Source organism: Apus apus, chromosome 2, assembly GCF_020740795.1.
Source record: "Apus apus isolate bApuApu2 chromosome 2, bApuApu2.pri.cur, whole genome shotgun sequence".
In the NCBI taxonomy this organism is placed as follows: Eukaryota; Metazoa; Chordata; class Aves; order Apodiformes; family Apodidae; genus Apus; species Apus apus.
Window position 1 is genome coordinate 46630485 of NC_067283.1, and position 17183 is coordinate 46647667.

At 45.3% G+C, this 17183-nt stretch overlaps 2 protein-coding genes across 4 annotated transcripts in view; one reads left to right on the top strand and one right to left on the bottom strand.

The window, feature by feature from the left end:
• TRAK1 (trafficking kinesin protein 1) overlaps positions 1–3252 on the top strand; it is a 118565-nt gene extending 115313 nt beyond the window's left edge. For 2 of the 3 annotated variants that reach the window (XM_051612812.1, XM_051612811.1), the window contains one exon: positions 252–3252. In XM_051612812.1, coding sequence (XP_051468772.1) covers positions 252–1050 — 799 coding nt within the window. In that variant the 3' untranslated portion in view covers positions 1051–3252. The remainder of the gene's footprint in view (positions 1–251) is intronic. The other variant, XM_051612813.1, reaches the window with a different exon arrangement.
• A 6136-nt stretch (positions 3253–9388) lies between these two features.
• On the bottom strand, positions 9389–16008 carry CCK (cholecystokinin). Its single transcript, XM_051611053.1, has 3 exons — positions 15883–16008; positions 14138–14395; positions 9389–9765 (listed from the first exon to the last, which is right to left on the bottom strand). The coding sequence occupies exons 2-3, from the start codon at positions 14391–14393 to the stop codon at positions 9629–9631; spliced, it is 393 nt and encodes a 130-aa protein (XP_051467013.1). The 5' UTR covers positions 14394–14395; positions 15883–16008; the 3' UTR covers positions 9389–9628.
• Between the last annotated feature and the right edge of the window lie 1175 nt (positions 16009–17183).

The following is a 17183-nucleotide window of genomic DNA, read 5'->3' on the forward strand; positions in this document are numbered from 1 at the left end:
GAAATGTGGTGGTGTTGAGGAATGCAGTAATCCCATGAGACTGGGGGGTGAAGTATGCAAAGTAGAGAGATGCGTTTTGTAAGAGAGGATGGTTTTGTACTTGCCATCATGTTTGCAAGGAGCTGGGAACTGTCAATTTCCTGTGCACTCTCAAAATGGATAAAAGGCCTTTTTCAGGATTAAAAACCTTGCTTGCAATAGGTTTTCATCCCCTAGTGGAGAGAATAATTTTCCTGCTCCTTTGCTTTCAGCCTTAACGCAGCACCTACTCCAGCTTGTGGCAGCATTAGCAATTTGAAAGGCACCCCGGTGGCTACGCCCTGTACACCTCGGCGTCTGAGTTTGGCTGAATCCTTCACTAACCTCCGGGAATCCACGACGACTATGAGCACGTCTCTGGGGCTGGTGTGGCTGCTGAAGGAAAGAGGCATCTCAGCAGCAGTGTACAATCCACAGAGCTGGGACAGAGCCAGCAAACGCACCTTCCTGAACACATACTCCCCTAAAATGGCGATCATTCCTTCTACTCCCCCAAACTCACCTATGCAGACACCTTCTTCTTCCCCTCCATCTTTTGAGTTCAAGTGCACCAGCCCACCTTATGACAACTTCTTGGCTTCGAAGCCTGCCAGTTCGATCTTGAAGGAGGTGAGGAATAAAAAGAACATCAGGAACAGTGAGAGTCAGACTGATGTGTCTGTTTCCAACCTTAATCTCGTGGACAAAGTCAAGAGGTTTGGTATCGCCAAAGTTGTGAGTTCAGGGCAAATGTCAGCTCCTCCTCTAACTGATGACCAGGGACCTCTTCTCTGTGGGGCACAAGGACCGGTGAGGGCCCTTGTCCCTGGAGGCTTGGCACCAGATGGTCTCCCATTGGGCTGCCCTGCTGTGACCAGTGCCATCGGGAGCATCCAGCTGAACACTGGCATCCGAAGGAATCGGAGCTTCCCCACCATGGTGGGGTCCAGCATGCAGATGAAAGGTCCAACGTCTCTCACTTCGGGGATCCTCATGGGAACCAAGCTCCCGAAGCAAACTAGCTTACGATGAAGGACTTTATTTTTACAGCTAGTCTTTTTAAATAAAAATACTCAGATTCTTCCTCTGATTCTCTTTTCCCCGCCACCCCTTCATTGCCTCTGGAGTTTGACAAATCAACTTCGTGCCTAATGGGAGAAATGTGTAAACTTTGTATAAAATATGTAAATATGTACCAGATCTATTGTAATTAATTGGATTATTTTACTGTTCAATTGAGTGCAAAAGGTTCTATGTTATGATTGCTGTCTTAAGGTTAACTTGCTAACCTTTGAAAAGGTGTTTTTTTAAGATGCACTGAAAAAAAACAACAAACCAACAACAAAAAGAACAGAACCACCGAAAAACTTGACTAGGAAAACATGAGTTCTGTAGCTAGCCTAGCTTGAGTCAAAGGTGCATGGGAAACTATTGAACGTGTTTTGTGAGACCTCGCATTACATCACTTGAAGCATGGGAGAGTTTGTGCTTTGTTAAATGATGGGGAAAAAAGCACTCAGTTTAACATGGTAGTTTTAATTTTGCTTCTGTAGATGAGTTGAGCTGAGTTATTGGAGTGCCTGGCTATTAGGCATGAATGGATTAATTTTTTTACTATTTTGTTTTCTGTCCTGTATTCTCCTCCTGGAGATGATAAACTTGAACTAATACTGTGTTGAGTTCAGCAGGCCCACTGGGTACCTGGAATATTCCTACGTATTCCTGCCGCTGCTGTTTCATTTGGCACACTTACACTCTGTGAGACTTCTTTCTTGATTTGGTTGATTTTGTGTGTGTTTGTTTATTTCAATGCTGCACTGGATTGTGGAAGGGAAAATGCTTTACTGTGTGTTGCTGCCACTGAAACACACTTTGTTAATGCCCCCAAAGAAAACAGTTTTCACAACTCATGAGGTAAATAAATGTGGCAGTGACTTCCTAGAAGTCGAAGTTACGGAACAGATTGACAGATAAGAATGTCATAAAAGAACATGTAGCAAAAACAGTATTAGGAAAAGGTGTGTCCTTGAAATCTCAGCAGAGAATGATGAAAAACATTTAGTAACAGAATGATACAAGCTGGAAAGAGCAACTTGCAATCCTTGTGCTGATCTTCAGGTTGAGGACCATGGCCTTGTAAACCAGGTGAGAATATTCCCACCCACTTTCTGTTTTCTTTTTTCAGAGAAACCTTTTTCATCCCAAGTTGGGCCCTTAGCAGAGGTAAAAATAAGGGAAACGCTTTATCTCACAGTATTTTTAAACCGAAAAAACACCTGCTAATACTAAACATATAATCCCCTCTTTTTCAGAAGAGAAATGAAAGACCTCACACAACCTTTAGTTACAGCCAGGCAATCCTAATTTATATTGCAATTTTCTTCTCAGTTTCTCCCAAAGTTCTGCTGAGCGCTTGTAGGAAGAAATGAAATATCCTGGAACTGGAGCAGACTGCAGGGAGCTTGTTTTTAGAGTTGAGCTGAGACCACTTTTTTTTTTTTTTTTTTTTTTTTTTAAGGAGCAGGGGAATGGAAAGGAGTAAATGGGGAAGTGTTTAATATCAGCTTTCTTTCCCTGTGGCATCTAAATCAAGCTCCCTGTTTGTTACCATAATCACACTACACATAATTGCCGTGAATTGCTGTTTGTACCAGACTGTTACTAAATCATTAGCACTGATAACTTCTTGTATATATGAAGCTATCTTTTGGTCTTTGTGATGAGAGATTTGGTGGGTGGGTTTGGCTTTTTTTTTCTGAATGAAGTAGTTCTTGCGGTAGTGCTACTGGACACTAAGGATATTTTTTGAGAAAGAAGAAACACATCGGTCAGTTACTGCATGTGTTTGAAGACTTCTATTTATTCTATGAACTCACAATGTTTTAGTAAAATGTCATCAGCTCTCTTTGCTGTTGTATGTGTGCACTTATTGCGAGTAAATTTAAGCATCTTTTTATTTGAATGTAACTTAAAACAGTAGATAGAATAACAGTTGATTCTGAAAAAAAATAAATCATAGACTTAATGGACCATTTTATATACCCAGAGGAAGAAAGCAATACCATATGAGAACTTGAAGTGTAGAAGTTAATCATGCAATTGGGAAGTATTACTTAGCCTTCAAATAAGCAGTACGAACTGTCCACCCACCAGAGAAAGCAATTGTAACACATGAGAAGGATTAAATTTACATTTTTTCATCACTAATATCAATAAAATAACAGAAAAGTTGCATTGGTGTGTATTATTCAGCTTTTCCCCTGTTCTGTTAAGGTGCTAAATCTTTCATCTTCTTCCCTTGCTTTCATCTCTCAGCCAAAGCAAAATAAGAGGCCATTGCCAGGTTTGGTTTTTAAATTCTTAAACACAAGATGTTGAAGACTTTTGAGATGTTAAGGTTGCAGAAATTGGTCGAACTTAGGTCAAAACAAAAAACATAGAAGCAAATGCAGATTCTTATTTATATTGTGTTCGCAGAAAGAAGAATTGGATGTTGTGTGCTTTGTGTATTTTGAGCGGGAGAGGGGTGTGACCTGTCCTGCCTAATGTGATGCAAAAATATAGTGACCAAATGTGAAAGTAAAGCGTGAGGAGGAAACATCCTGTGTTTTCCAAGAGACAGAAGCCAGGCCTGCTGTTAACTATTATCTTCGTTAGTGAGAGAGGGAACAGCCCACTGATTAAATGCCGAGTAATGAGAAACTCCAAAAACCCTGTACACTTGGTGAGAGCTAAGTAGAGCTCCCTGGAAGGAGGGGGGTAGTCAGGCAAGAAGTCATAGAATGATTAGAAAGGCTCAGACACTGAGGAGGAAATAATACTTGCATACATATGCTTGCTATGGAGAGAAAACTGGAGAGCAGTAATGCCAAAATAAACTTGTGGAGGGCTTGCATTCGTGTGATGCAGCGCCGGCCGACAGCTGTGAGAAGGGCTGATGCCATCCTGCCCTGGGGACATCCATGTCCTGTGTCAGTGAGCACAGAGACTCCTCCTGCCTGCCTGCCCAGCACCCAGCCTGGGGGAAGCACACCATCAGAGGGTTAATGGTTAACTGGAGGGATCCAGGGAGGATGAGCACAGAGCATCCAGCCCTCCCTGCCTGAGGACAGGCTGAGTTGAGCAAGTGCCAGAGAAGGAGGAAGCTGGGAGTGGTCCATAAGGTACCTCTGGCTTTAGGTTGAGTAGGATTTGGGATTCAGGTAACTCATGGGAGGGTGTGAACCTGTGAAGCGGGAAGGAAATCTGGAAACCATCAGAGATGTGTGCAGAAGAGAAAGCTAGGAGGGAAGTGCTTACGAGTACTTGTAGCATTCCTGAAAGTCGATGCTTAAGATTTGAAAAAAGTTCTACTTGGAGAAAACTGCACACTGTTAGTGATAAATGCTATATTAAGATGTTTGGTCCATGCTGACTTCGTTGGTCTTGCTCTCCTGTATAAAGTAAATATTCACAGAGACATGAGCCTAGAAGGAACCATCACAGGCTCTACCTGCATGTATCTTATTGCAAGACTGTAATATTAAGACAGGAGCGTTTTGAGGAAGCTATTTTTCCTATTACAGACAAAAACCAAGATTTTACATATTAATTAATACTTAGTAAGTCTGTTTTTCTACAGACTTAAATGTTTTATCTGGATATTGCAATGGACAAAGTCAGGTGCTGGTGGCCTCATGCGGTGCCCTCCTGGGCCTTGGGGAGTGAGGACCCAGTCCCAGAAGTCCGGTTCCTGAAACCCTTTGGCTGTCACCTTGGTCAGGAGCTTCAACCCCTGAACTTACTGGCAGGTGCAGTCAGAGGACAAGCATCAGCGATGTATGAGCCAGGAAAGGCAAAAGAAATCAGCATGCAGTGGGAAACAGGAAGGTAAAATTATTTGATTGCATCCAGAAAGATTTGTAAGGCAGTTGTGTGAGTGATGAAAATTTAAGTGTATCGCAGTTCCCTGCATGGTTCTACAGCTGCCCAGCTCCTGCTGTGCTGAGAAGCCCCGCAGAAACCCACCTCCTGGAGTCCAGCCTTCTTCTAGAGGGAACTGTTGGTTGTACAGGTGCTTTCAAACAATCTTCCACAGCTTACATAAAACTAATCATAAGCCCTCAGAACTTCAAAGTGAATGTTCACTGGTTCTGTGTAAATTGTTGCCTTAGGCAGGCCAGGTAGCCTGTTGTGCTTGATTTTATAAACTTTTTGTGGTGTGACTTCTTCTGTGCTGGTGCTTTTTTGCTGTACCTGCAGGAGCTGCTGGCTTGCCTCTGCATCTCAGAGCAGGGTACCCCTGTGCTCCCCAGCCCTTCCTGTGGCTCACAGAGAGCTCTCAGAAACCTCTCACCTGGGCAGGGTGGAAGCTGTTCTGCTGCACCACCAACGGCTGCGTCCTTCACCCAGAAAGGAAGGTATGTACTCAAGTGACACATCCCATAGGCCCCCAGCCTGGGCAGCCAAGGATCAGCCCTAACCTTTGATGCTAGATGATCTTCTAGCCTGTGTTTCTGTGCTGTTAAAGTTTCTCTGACCCACAAACTGAAAAATCCCCTGGTGACACTGCTGGAGTAGCAGTTCTGCAATGCTCTGCTCACTTCTCGCTCTGTTCTCTCCCTGCAGCAGCAGCCTGACCTGCATACAACCCCTGCCTGGATTTGCCTCCCTGCCTGCTCCTCCATGTGCCAGAGAGCTGGTTGTCTTGTGCTCAGCCCCCAGCTGCTGTCACTTCTGGCTGAGCTGTGGCACAGGGGTGACATTCAGGGTCCTGGGTGAGTTTTGTGTAACACAGGAAGCATCTTTTCTGGGTATCCCTTTTTAAAATCTGTTCTCCTTCCAAAATTAATAGATCACTCCCTCAACCTATCCTTTCTGGTGTGTATGTATGCTCCTGCAGGGATCTAAATATTTCGCTTTGGAAAGAATAAATAGATGGGGGTCGTTCATGTTGTATTGTTATTTTCTGACTTTTTTTTAAAGTATCCAGAAGGATGCATGTAATGCTGGGTTTGTTTACTTCTTTGTTTGGAGATACACATCTTCTGTGCCAGCTAAGTGAGCAGCAATGGTGTTTAATAAGCGAGTCCATGTGAATACACTAATTTGTAGGCTATCACATCTCAAAAGCTGAATTATAAACCCAGGTTTCCCACAGGCCTGGAACACTAGTTTTCCCTGGAGTTTAAATAACCATGAAAATCCAGATGTTTAATATCCACTGAAGACCCTATAGAAGAACTGGGCTCTACAGTTGTGTTCTCTGGAGAGGAAAACTGATTCCCACGTTGACAAAGAAGGCCACAGGGAAACTAAAAAGGGAGTTAAGTGCAGCCCACTGAGGTCAAGGACAATCAAAGCTGAGTGAGGCTAAACTCTTTAAGGTACAAAAGGAGCAACTGGAGATTGTGCAAGGGTAGAAGGTCTACTGGGGTCCAACACCCTTTTTATCTGTGACATGCTTCATCCTAGAGATTTCAGTGGATTTTGGAAGAAACACACAGTTTCAGCTTCTGGAAGCAATGCTGGTATTTGGAGAGTGTTTTAGTTTCTCCGTCAGGACAGTAAATTATGCCACAAGATGACAAGGACAACATGAGCTATTTGGAAACTCAAAGTAGAACAGAAATACTGTATAAACTAAACCTCAGAAAGCCAAATGGCTGATGAATTTGGTGCCTCTAGTCTGAAATGTTCCTCCTTGCAATATCCGAGTATCTCAGAAAATTTACTGGATGCATCTTCACTGTACCACAGCAAGGCATGTGGTCATCCACCTTGAAAAGCTGAGTTGCAGGTGAGAGAAGGGTGAGGTGCAGAGAACTGTGTGTCTAAGACTGAGCTGTGGACACATGATGATCTCTGGAGGGCCAAGACTGGTATTGCAGCCTCCTGAGACACTTCCTCCCTTCCTTTTGCTTGTCTCCAAAGCCCTGGATGGTCTCACAATGTAATGCTCTAGTGTACAGAGGCCTAACAGTTGCTCCCAACCCCCTGAATGCATTTGCTGGCAGCTCCCCACATTGAATTGAAAAAGTCCAGCAATGTCAGTGCAATGTATCCTGCCTCTGATACAGACAGAATCTGCTGCCTGTAGCTGGTATTCATGCTGAAGAATTAGCATTGTTCTGCTGTGCTGTGGCATCCTGCTGGGCGCCGTTCAGACCTGCTTTAGTTCAGCTAACAAGCCAGTCGAGATCACAGAATGGCAAGAAAAAATAATAAAAAGCCTGAAAGTTACTGGTGTTTAGCACTGTCTTTAGCTGTAATGTAGGCAGTGGGCTTTCATGCCAGAATGACCTACACTGGAAAAGTCGATAATGTTTGTATTTAAAAGATTATAGAGATTTTTGTCCTGCTGAAATGGGTTTCAAGCTGTGCTGAATCCAATTGCTGTTCAATTGACACAGGTACTTAGGAATGATTAAAGCTTTAACAAGCCCACAGCCCAATTTTTTTTCTTTCTTTGAGAGAATTTTAATGAACGCAGGGGATACAAGAATCAAATATAAGGAAAAGCCTTTCAGTGCTCTGCTAGGACATTGTAACATTCAGATTTTGCCCAACTTGCAAGTTCCTTGCTCAGGTGGAGAGGCACTGTCTGGTTTACACTCAGGATGCTGGAGCTCACTGAAATGTGCAGAGCTGGGCTGCAGCTGGGAACATCTGGCTGTGGTGTGTCCTCAGTGCAGCTGCTGCCCCATGTGTGGCAAGGATGGAGGGGCTGGTGATGCCCAAAGTGTAGGAGAGCAGAGCGGCATCCAGACACATTCCAGTATGAAACACCAGGGCAGATGAGACTCTTCAGGGTCAGGAGCACTGGCATAGCTGACACTTCTCTTACATGCTGCCCCAGCTCCCTGGGGAGAGCTGCCCCTTCCCCGGGTGTGGGTGCTCCTTGGTTCTTGGGAGGCTGCCAGGGTTTCCCCTCACTCCAGGAGGAGCACTTACAGCTTCCACCCTCTTTTTCACAGCCACCGTATGCGTGGCCCTGTGAGGGCAGAGCCACAGGCTTTTCCCTGCTCATTTATGTGGAAATTGCAGGGAAGCTGCTCTTTTCAGAGAGATTTGTCCAGCACCTGTTTTGAAATTGAGTTAATAAAGCTGGAACAGAACTAATTGAATCGAGCACATGGTGAAAACAGTCTTTAAATGCAAAAAAAAGGTATCGATTTGCTATTTTGCCAGTGTTAATTTAGCTCCTACCCACATGCTTCCATAAAGGTGGATTTGAGTAAAGCTAAGTTAAATGTCAGAAATTTGGCAGTGCTGGAACTCGCCTCCCAGAGGTGATTTGGAATTGCGTAATTCACATAATTTCTCCAGAATATGCACATAAATAAGGACAGGAATGCACTTTCCTGGTTTTTCATTGGTTTAGCGTATGAACTGTAGAAATTGCTACAGAGGAATTCAACTGCTTCTTCCCCTTGACAAGCACCCTCTTTTCAGCATGTGAAAAATGCAGTCCTTTTCTTATTAATGCACATACTCAGGAGAAATTATGTGAGTTAAGCAATGCAAAATCACTTCCTGTTTCAGTTTAAGGAATTAACTTGGGCACCAGCTGCTGCTGCAGACCCAGGAGCTGCAGGAGAGGTTATCGGGGGTGAAGGTGGAGCCTGCAGGTAGAACCCCTGTTGCTGGGACAGGCACAGATGACAGCGAGGGGACTGGCTGGATGGAGTCCCCAGGGTGCCAGTTTTGCACAGGCAGGGATCACTGCCTTGCTGCCAGCCTAGGGCTTGCTGCCATGCTCTGTGTGCCAAGTAAGGGCTGGGCACAATCTCCCTGCTTCTCCCCAGGCTGCTGGGCAACTCAGGCTGCCTCCGTGATACCCTGGAGCGACCCGTTTGCTCTTAGTGCAGTGACCAGGCTGCTCCAATCCCTCCTTCCCCTCAGGATCGTCCTGTGCTCTTTTCAGGGAACTTTCCTTGCCCCCTCCCTGAATGAACACTTGGCTCACCACATGGCAGGGAATGCTCTGGTATTCCTTGATTTGCAGCCATCAGCAGAACTTTCACTTTTAGTTCACAATATGAAATAAATAAGCCAGAAAGGTGAAACATGCTGTGTGGTTCCTCTGTTAGTTTTAGCATGGTTGACTCCAGACACTTAGGCTTGGTGTGTAACTCAGCTCTCTACAAATGGGGTCACTGTGAAGGTAGCTGGTCTTTTCTGGCAAGTATTGTGCTGTGGTGTTTTTATTTGGGTAAGTTTCCCTTATAGTTTCACACCTATTTGGACTTTCACAAGATTTCTTTAAAAAGTGGCCTATTTGTCTGGCTACTCAGCACATGTGAGGTACTTGCATTGCAGAATGAAGGCACTTGCTTGTCTATACTAAGACACCCAGCAACATGCAGTGACAGGACAAGAAGGAATAAGTGAAATAATTTTAATATAATATCAGTGTATGAGAAACCACAAAAGCAAGAAAACATTTTCTGGAAAATTCTGCATATGTATGTATTGCATTGTATAATCTTACCAACAAATTTACATCAAATACATGATATATTTTAAAACACTGATTCGAAGAGGACAACAAATTAAGTTTTCTCTCTCTGTACAGACATGGGAGTGTGATTTTTTTTTTTTTTTTCCTGTTGCTATAGTTTGCTGCTCTTTAGGAGGAGTATTCATATTCTTCAGCACTGCGGCGTCCAAAATCCATCCAGCCCATGTAGTCTCTGTCATTTATCCTGTGTGTGGGATCAATGCTCTGTACCCTGTTTCCCATAACTGAGAGCCTTCCAGTGGGACCTGAAGAAAAAGCGTTTGGGAAAGCAGAGTGTAAGCAGACACATTTTTCAGGTTAATCCATTTCCTGATATGTTTTGTACACATCAGCAGATGTATGCAATACTTGAAACTGTTTGACTCAATCCAGACCGTGTAACACTATGCCATGTCACTGAGGGGAAAGCCCTAGAAACACGACGGGCAATGTCTGGAAAGGGGCTTGGGTTTTTATCGTGAAATCAACAGACTGTTTGCTCCCTCCTGGCTGCCAGGAAGGAATCGTAGAAGCATACAATCATAGAAGGGTTTTGGTTGGAAGGGACCTTAAAAGATCATCTAGGAACATGGGTGCATTTCTCCTTTTTCCTTCCTGTGTCACTAGATAGAGAGAGAAATGAAGTCCAGGCCATTTCTCACTCTTCCTAGGAGCCTGCACCCTTGCTTGCTGGTACTGGGAGAGTCTCTCTACAGACAAAGAAACTCTGCCTCAGGCCTGAGACAGGACTTCTTCACCACCATCCCATCTTGCCTGAAGAGCCATAAATGTAAGTACAAGAGTTCTTACAATGCAAATTCACTAACAAGCAGGGTAGAGTTATGAACCCCAGGTTTTGCAGAGAAGTGGGAATGGTCCTGAAATTGAGAAAGTTGTGTCTGGAATTTACAGCTAGAGATGTCTATTGCTGGAATTATACAGGGGTTATTAATATGTCAGTGATATTTTCATCACTTAGCCAAAGCTTTCATAATTCCTTTCACAGCAGGGTTGGATGCTGATCTCTGATCTTGCCTTTGTCTTTCTGTCTTCTTTGCTTAGAGGAACAAAGACACAAACTATTTGCAAGGAGAATTAACACCTTAAAAAAAGGTCTGCAATCCTGTGTTTTGACATCATCACACTGTGTAACTAAAAATGCAGGGAAAAGGAAATTACTTCTCTCTGTATCCCCTGAAAAGAGGGAAAATTGATATATGCTGATAATTAGATTGGTCTTAAACCTCGAGTGAGGAAGAATTAGAATTTATCACAGAATCATAAAGTATGCTGAGTTGGAAGGGACCCATCAGGATCATCAAGACCAATTCCTGTCCCTGTGTAGGGCACCCCAAGAATCACACCATGTGCCTGAGAGCATCATCCAAATGCTTCTTGAACTCAGGCAGGCTTGGTGCTGGGACCACATCCCTGGTGACCTCGTTCCAGTGCTCAACCACCCTCTGGGTGAAAAAACTCTTCTTGATATCCAACCTAAACCTCTCCTGATTAAGCTTTCTGCCATTTCCCTGAGTTCTGTCGTTGATGACAGAAGTGATCAGCACCTGCCTCATCTCTTCCCCTGTATTTAATGCAGACTGAGGCTTGAGGAATACTTCAACTGTTCAAAATGGAAAAGAAGTGCAAATCAAACCCCACAAATCCAAATCTACACAGTTGCCTTGCTTATGGTTTCTTGTGTTCTAAAGGAACCCTTGGTGACTCTGTGCTTTTATATTTCAAGCTTTTCCTCATGTAATGATTTATAAGGAACATGATACACTAAAACCAAAACGAACTGCATCGTTTTGTTAGTGGTTGCACAGGGATAAGAGAGTTAAAGGTACCGAAAAAAGAAACCAGCCCTGTTTTCAACATTTACCTAAAACAAAATAGCAAAAAATGTAATTATCTCTAGAAAAGGACGTCTACCATTAAACACTCAAACCCCATGAAATTCACATTCATAATTCAAAAGATGTCATTAAGTTGGTGAGAATGGCTTCTCGGCACAACAATTAGGCAGGACTAAGCACAGAACTATCACTCAGCTGTTGGTATGTAAGCAACTTCTGAGCTTTCAGTGACCTGTGGGCTGTAATGGTTCCCCTGGTGCCGTTATGGTCTGCCCTGGCAAAAGCTCCTTAGAGGATAGTGAATGTGCATGTCATTGACTCAAGGGCTACAACATCTCCTCTACACAGTGCCAGAGTCATGCTGAAAGCCTGCAAATGAAGGTAATAGAAAGCCTGGGCTCACAAACAGTAAAATTAATTTCCTAACAGCACCTTAATTACCTTTCCCAAAACCACTGGAGGTGCCCTGTGGATACTGTGTAATCAACGTACAGCAAACATATTCAAAACTGTAGCAGCTGAGCTACAAAGCCACCATCTAGCCCTGAAGGGGATGTAACTCTCTCACTGTTTCGAAATATTGTCCAAAATCAGCCTTTCTTTAATCAGAAGGGCAAATGCCAGCAGCGATGACTACTAACACTAGCAAATGCCCAGACTCTCTTTCCTCCTAAATGGAATTTTCTACTGAGTCTTATGGTTTAGACAGGTGAAAAGCAATTAATACAGTGGTTGTGAGAGTTCTGCAGAGATTTCTGAAGTGCCCCCCAGAACCTTTGTGTTAAATGAGAATATAATGTTCCAATGGGAACATTGTTTGTATTGTTATAAAATCAGTAACTATTGTTTGTCCCTGTGTATGGTATCTCTGCAGTAGCTAGCAAGTACATCTACAAACCAGAGCTCAACCAGCCTAGTCATGACACGATAATCCCATCATCTACTAACGGTCACTTTGTAGAGTTAATGAAATATGCCAATTAACTTGTATGCAGGAAGTTCCTCCTCATATACACACTTCACAAAAAGACATCTTAAATCCAGAGTGTTTTTTTTTTCACTTCATCTGATTAAACTATTTGGAAACTCATGCAATAAGGTTCTTATTCAGTAACAGCTTTAGCTGTAGCACTGAATTGTGAAATTTCATATCTGAATTATCTTTCCATTCTGGTTTTCTGTTTTTCTCTTTTCGATTTCTCTGCTGAAATACGTTCCTTAATGGATATTGTAATAATTTGTAACATGAAATAACGTCTCTCTGATTATATTAAAAGTGCTTCTTTATCCTGTTGTTTTCATTTGCCACTGTTCTTTGTACAGTGCCGAATGTGTATGGCCACATATGTAATGCATAAAATACATGTGGCATCTCTTAATTGCCACCAAAATCAAGAACAGAATTATGCCCAGCATACAGGTCAACAGTGAGGCTAGCAGGACAGGCTGGTTAAAAGATCTGCATAAGGTTGTGTGGAGGCACAGGAGAGGAGGAAGCTCTTACTCATATAAAGTGAATTTATCCTAAGCACAGTGTGGGAATGGCAGTGAATTAATTTCTCCATTTCTGTATATCCAGGTAACTGGATATACATCACTCCTTTCCTTCAAACCCTCCTTGCTTCTCAGATGTCCTCTTTCCCTGCAGTACAATGGATAGACTGGAGTGAAGCTATCACAAGTAAACCAGACTTGTGTAGTGGCTTTTGTTGAGGTTGGCAGTCAGAAGGTGGCAGCAATTAGGCTGCCCACGGTGCTACTCTATTGAGATTCAAAGCAATAAATTGATGAGACAGTTGAAAAGGAAAAAATGTTTTCTTGGGGTGAGTTTCAGTGGGAAATTATTTTGATCCTTTATTTTTACTGGTAGCACAGACAGCATGTGTTTGTGTCTGTGTAAAATGTATGCTGTGTCAACAGGGACAGCTTTAGTCTTTCCCTTGCTTGCTCACATTCGTAGTACAATTGTTTCCTCAAGAGACACAATAAGATAAATGACACAATAAGAATGAAGCCCGTTCATTCCACTACTCTAGTGGTGCTTCATGCCCTTGTTACAAATGCAGGGCCATGGAGGTTTTAAGTAATTGCAAGATTGTGTTCCCAGGCTGCCTGAGACCTGAGGAATCGACACGTTTTGAAGCAAATGTGTGTTTTACTTATCACTGCTTTTAGTTACTGTCTTCATAAATCTGAGATCTGATCTTTCAAAAGCTTTCACGGTTTTGTAGCTTCCTCTGGGAACAAATACATGGAAAATCCAACACTCAGAAGATTTCCCTGGTACAGGTATTTCTGGCCAAGGTGAGTTTCGCTGGGTATTATTCTGAGTATTTAGCCTCAGAAAAGTTTTTCTGCCCTCCAATTAAAAAGGAAGGGAGGCAGTTAACTAAATGAAAAAGTCTGAAGAAAATACAATTCCTCTATTTTATCTGAGATACAACATGCTGAAAATAATACTAAAAGAATTATAAAGCTATGAAGTGGTAAGTTAAAAATAAAAGTGGAGCCACGGCCTGGCAGGGAGGTTACATTTTCTTCAGTTACCTGCGTGCAGCTCTCTCAGTCAGGGGCTGCTACTTACCAGTCTTCTTTGGGAGGAGCCTGGCAGTAAACGTGAAAGAAAATGCTCTCTACCTCAGGAATAACCAGGCAAAATCTATATCCTGTCTTCCCTAGGAATTCATGCTAGGTGATCGACAGGGTTATCTTAATATCTTGGTATGTCGGCAGGAAATTCCCCGGACCCAGAAGTGTCAGCAAAGTGAGCTGTAAGCGGTACCTTTTCTGGCTTGCTGGAGATACTTGGCCAACAAGGCGCCGATGTTCGCCCTCTGGTCGCTGCTTCCATCCAGCCGCGGCACAGGTTTCAGCGGCCCGGCAGACGAAGGGGCACGGACATGCCGGGAGTGTCCTGTCAAGCTCTGCTCAAGCTCAGGAGCCAGGGGATTCCCATTGTGCGAGCCCACAGTTTGCTGTCCCAAAGAGCTCGCTGAGAGCACAGCAAGGAACACGCAGATGCAAACACCGCCGTACATTGCTGGAGGGAAAAAGAAGGAAGAGGCTGTTCAAATCTATTGTTTATGTTGTCCCTACCTCCATCTTCCACTGGGGTGCTGGTTAGCTAGTTTGTTTGTTTTTTAATACAGGTAACTGTGGGATGTGTCTTAAGCTGGCAAACAAGTACGTGAATAGTAAAACATCCCTTGATAAGAAGATAAACTGAAAGGAATACAATTAATTCACTGTAGTATGTGCTATGTCTCCCTGATCAACTCAATTCTTACTGGCTTTTCTGTTTTTTTGGAAGCTGTATTTAATCAAAACTTAAGGGAGATGAAACCAGCTCTTAGGAAAGTCTCAGGATTCAACCATTATTTTGCTCCTGTACTAAAATCTGCTCTTAATGCAAATATGCAGTTTTGACGAGTTCTATTAAAAGCCCTTATGCTATCAACCCTTCACTGGTTTAAACTTTAGCGTTCAAGAGGTTTTCACCTTGTCATACATGGCAAGAATGAGCAAAAACTTGTAAAAAGGAAAGAAAAAACCAAAATCTAACACCCACTCCCAAGCATTTGATCTACAAGCTGGGGTGGTAAAAGCTGGTTAGTCAAAAGCTGTTAACAAATACTGTGCAATTTAACATTATTCTTCTTCGTGTAAAACAGAGAATTCAAATGTAACATTTTTTTTACTGCTTTCTTAAACAAGTATTAGAAAAAAAAAATGTTGTTTTACTAGATTGTTTGATCATATAAGCTGAAATAGTATCTTTCTGGCAACACAGAAATTACCCTCAGTTATTAGGAAAAACAAGGTCCCTTGTACTTAATGCTATAGGGGTAATTTCCGTTCATAAACATACCTTAATTATCTCATCTGTATGAGAATTTCTGAAGAGATTACATTTTTGAGGAGTATACTGAACACAGTCTTTCCATTTTGAAAGAGGAGAAAGCTAAGTTGATTTGCCCACCCTAGGTGCTAGAATGAAAACATTTGCAATGCACAAGATATGTTATTTTAGTACGGTTAGAACATGAATGAAAAATGTCAAAATGTCACTCCAGCCCCGTTGTTAGTGATGTATCCATGTAGGTGCCGGTACTTGAAACCAAAGGTGCGTTGCATCCTTTCCACGGAGGTATCTTTCCAACCGGCCAGATCCCTGCATTTTTTAGGCGTATATGTATTCATGTACATACTGACGACTCCCAACACAGACTCTCACCCCAGGTAGCTGTTTCTTTCACAGCGTGCTTGTTCAGGAGCACGGCCCCCTAACCCCGGGACCGCTCGGTGCCCCCCGCTCCCCCGGCCCGCACCGGGGACACCCCGCGGCGGTGGGGAGCACCCCCGAATTCCTCTCCGGCTCCGGACCCGGGGGCGTCTGCTCCAGCAAAGGCAGGGTGCCCTCAGAAGCCGCCGCACAGGTAAGCGACAGACCCCCCGCCCATTTCGTTCCCCCCTCCCGGACCCCCCAGCAGAGATGCGGTCAGAGAACGGCTGAGAGGCGCTTCCTACCTTCCCGCTGCGCTTTCCCGAGGTCGCACCCGAGGAGGGAGTGAGAGAGGCCCGTGTGTGCCCGAGCAAGGGAACTTGGGGGCGACTCAGCCTCGGCCCCTTAAATAGCGGCGGGCGCCGTGGCGATGTTTGCACAGCTCTGACGCAGGCCGGGGCCACCGCCCTCCCTCACCCCCCATCACCGGTACCGGGTGTGTTGGGATGTCTGTCTGTGCGCTGTGTGTATGGGGGGGGGTCCTTCCCGCCCTCCTCCGCCGGGGAGCTGGGGGAGCCGCGGGGGGCCCGCCCTGCCCGGCCCCCTGCGGGCCCTCTTGGCTCCCTCGGGACGGAGGTGCTCGCCTTCGGCACGGGAAACCGCGGCCGGCTTGCACAGTGTTTAAAAAGTGCTCCTGACCGGGGTGGGTACGGGGAATGGGCTCCTGGTGGGGCTCCCGCCCGCAGGAGCAGCGGCTCCGGCGGCTCCCCCGGGGTGCGGGAAGTGGGGCGGGCGCGCCGTGACCGCGGTTGTTTGGCGGTGGGAGCTTTGGGGTCTGGGGTTTGAGTTCCTCTCGCTGCAGCCTCCTGCCACCTCAGCCCGGGAACCAGAAGTGCCTCCAAGCCTCCCCTCCATGGGCCCCCCCCTTTAGCTTTTGATCAGCGTGACGGAGCGGTACTTAACATTTAAAACAAAAATAAAGCCAAAGATGATCCCCCCTCAAAAAAAAAAAAAAAAAAAGAGGGGGATGGGGACGCCTTCGACATGGTTCTCCCTCCCCGTCCCGCAGCCCGGCAGCGATGCCCGCCGGGTCCCCTCCCGCCGCCTTCCCGGGAAGGAAACTCCTGCCCGGGTTGGAGACCGTGCCGGGAACGGGACGGGACACCCCGGAGGGTTCGCTGAAGTGCCTTCCCCGCCCCGCAGCCCCGAGCCCCCTCCGGGAGCAGCAGGGACCCAGCCCCGCGCTCCGGCGTGGTCGTGCCCAGTTTGTGTCTCAAGTTGCACAACTTGGAGGCAGGCGAGCCCCGCAGGCTGCTTTTCCTTCCCCGGGAAGGCAGCCGGGCAGCCCGGCTTTCTTATCAGACACTGTGTCTCTCCTTGGAGCCACATGTGCTGTGCGGGGCGTGCGGAGGATGCGGGAGCGCCGGACGGGACCGGGACCGGGACCGTGCCGGAACAGCAGCTGATGGAGCCCTCCCAGGAAGGGCGCGGGGGTGTGTGCGAGTCCTGAAGTCCCAGGAGAAAGGACTCCTGAGGAGAGAGCTTCCCAATCTCGTCACCTCCCCGCCGGTGCTGCCCGTGGGCAGGCGGTGTGCTCCGCCTCACT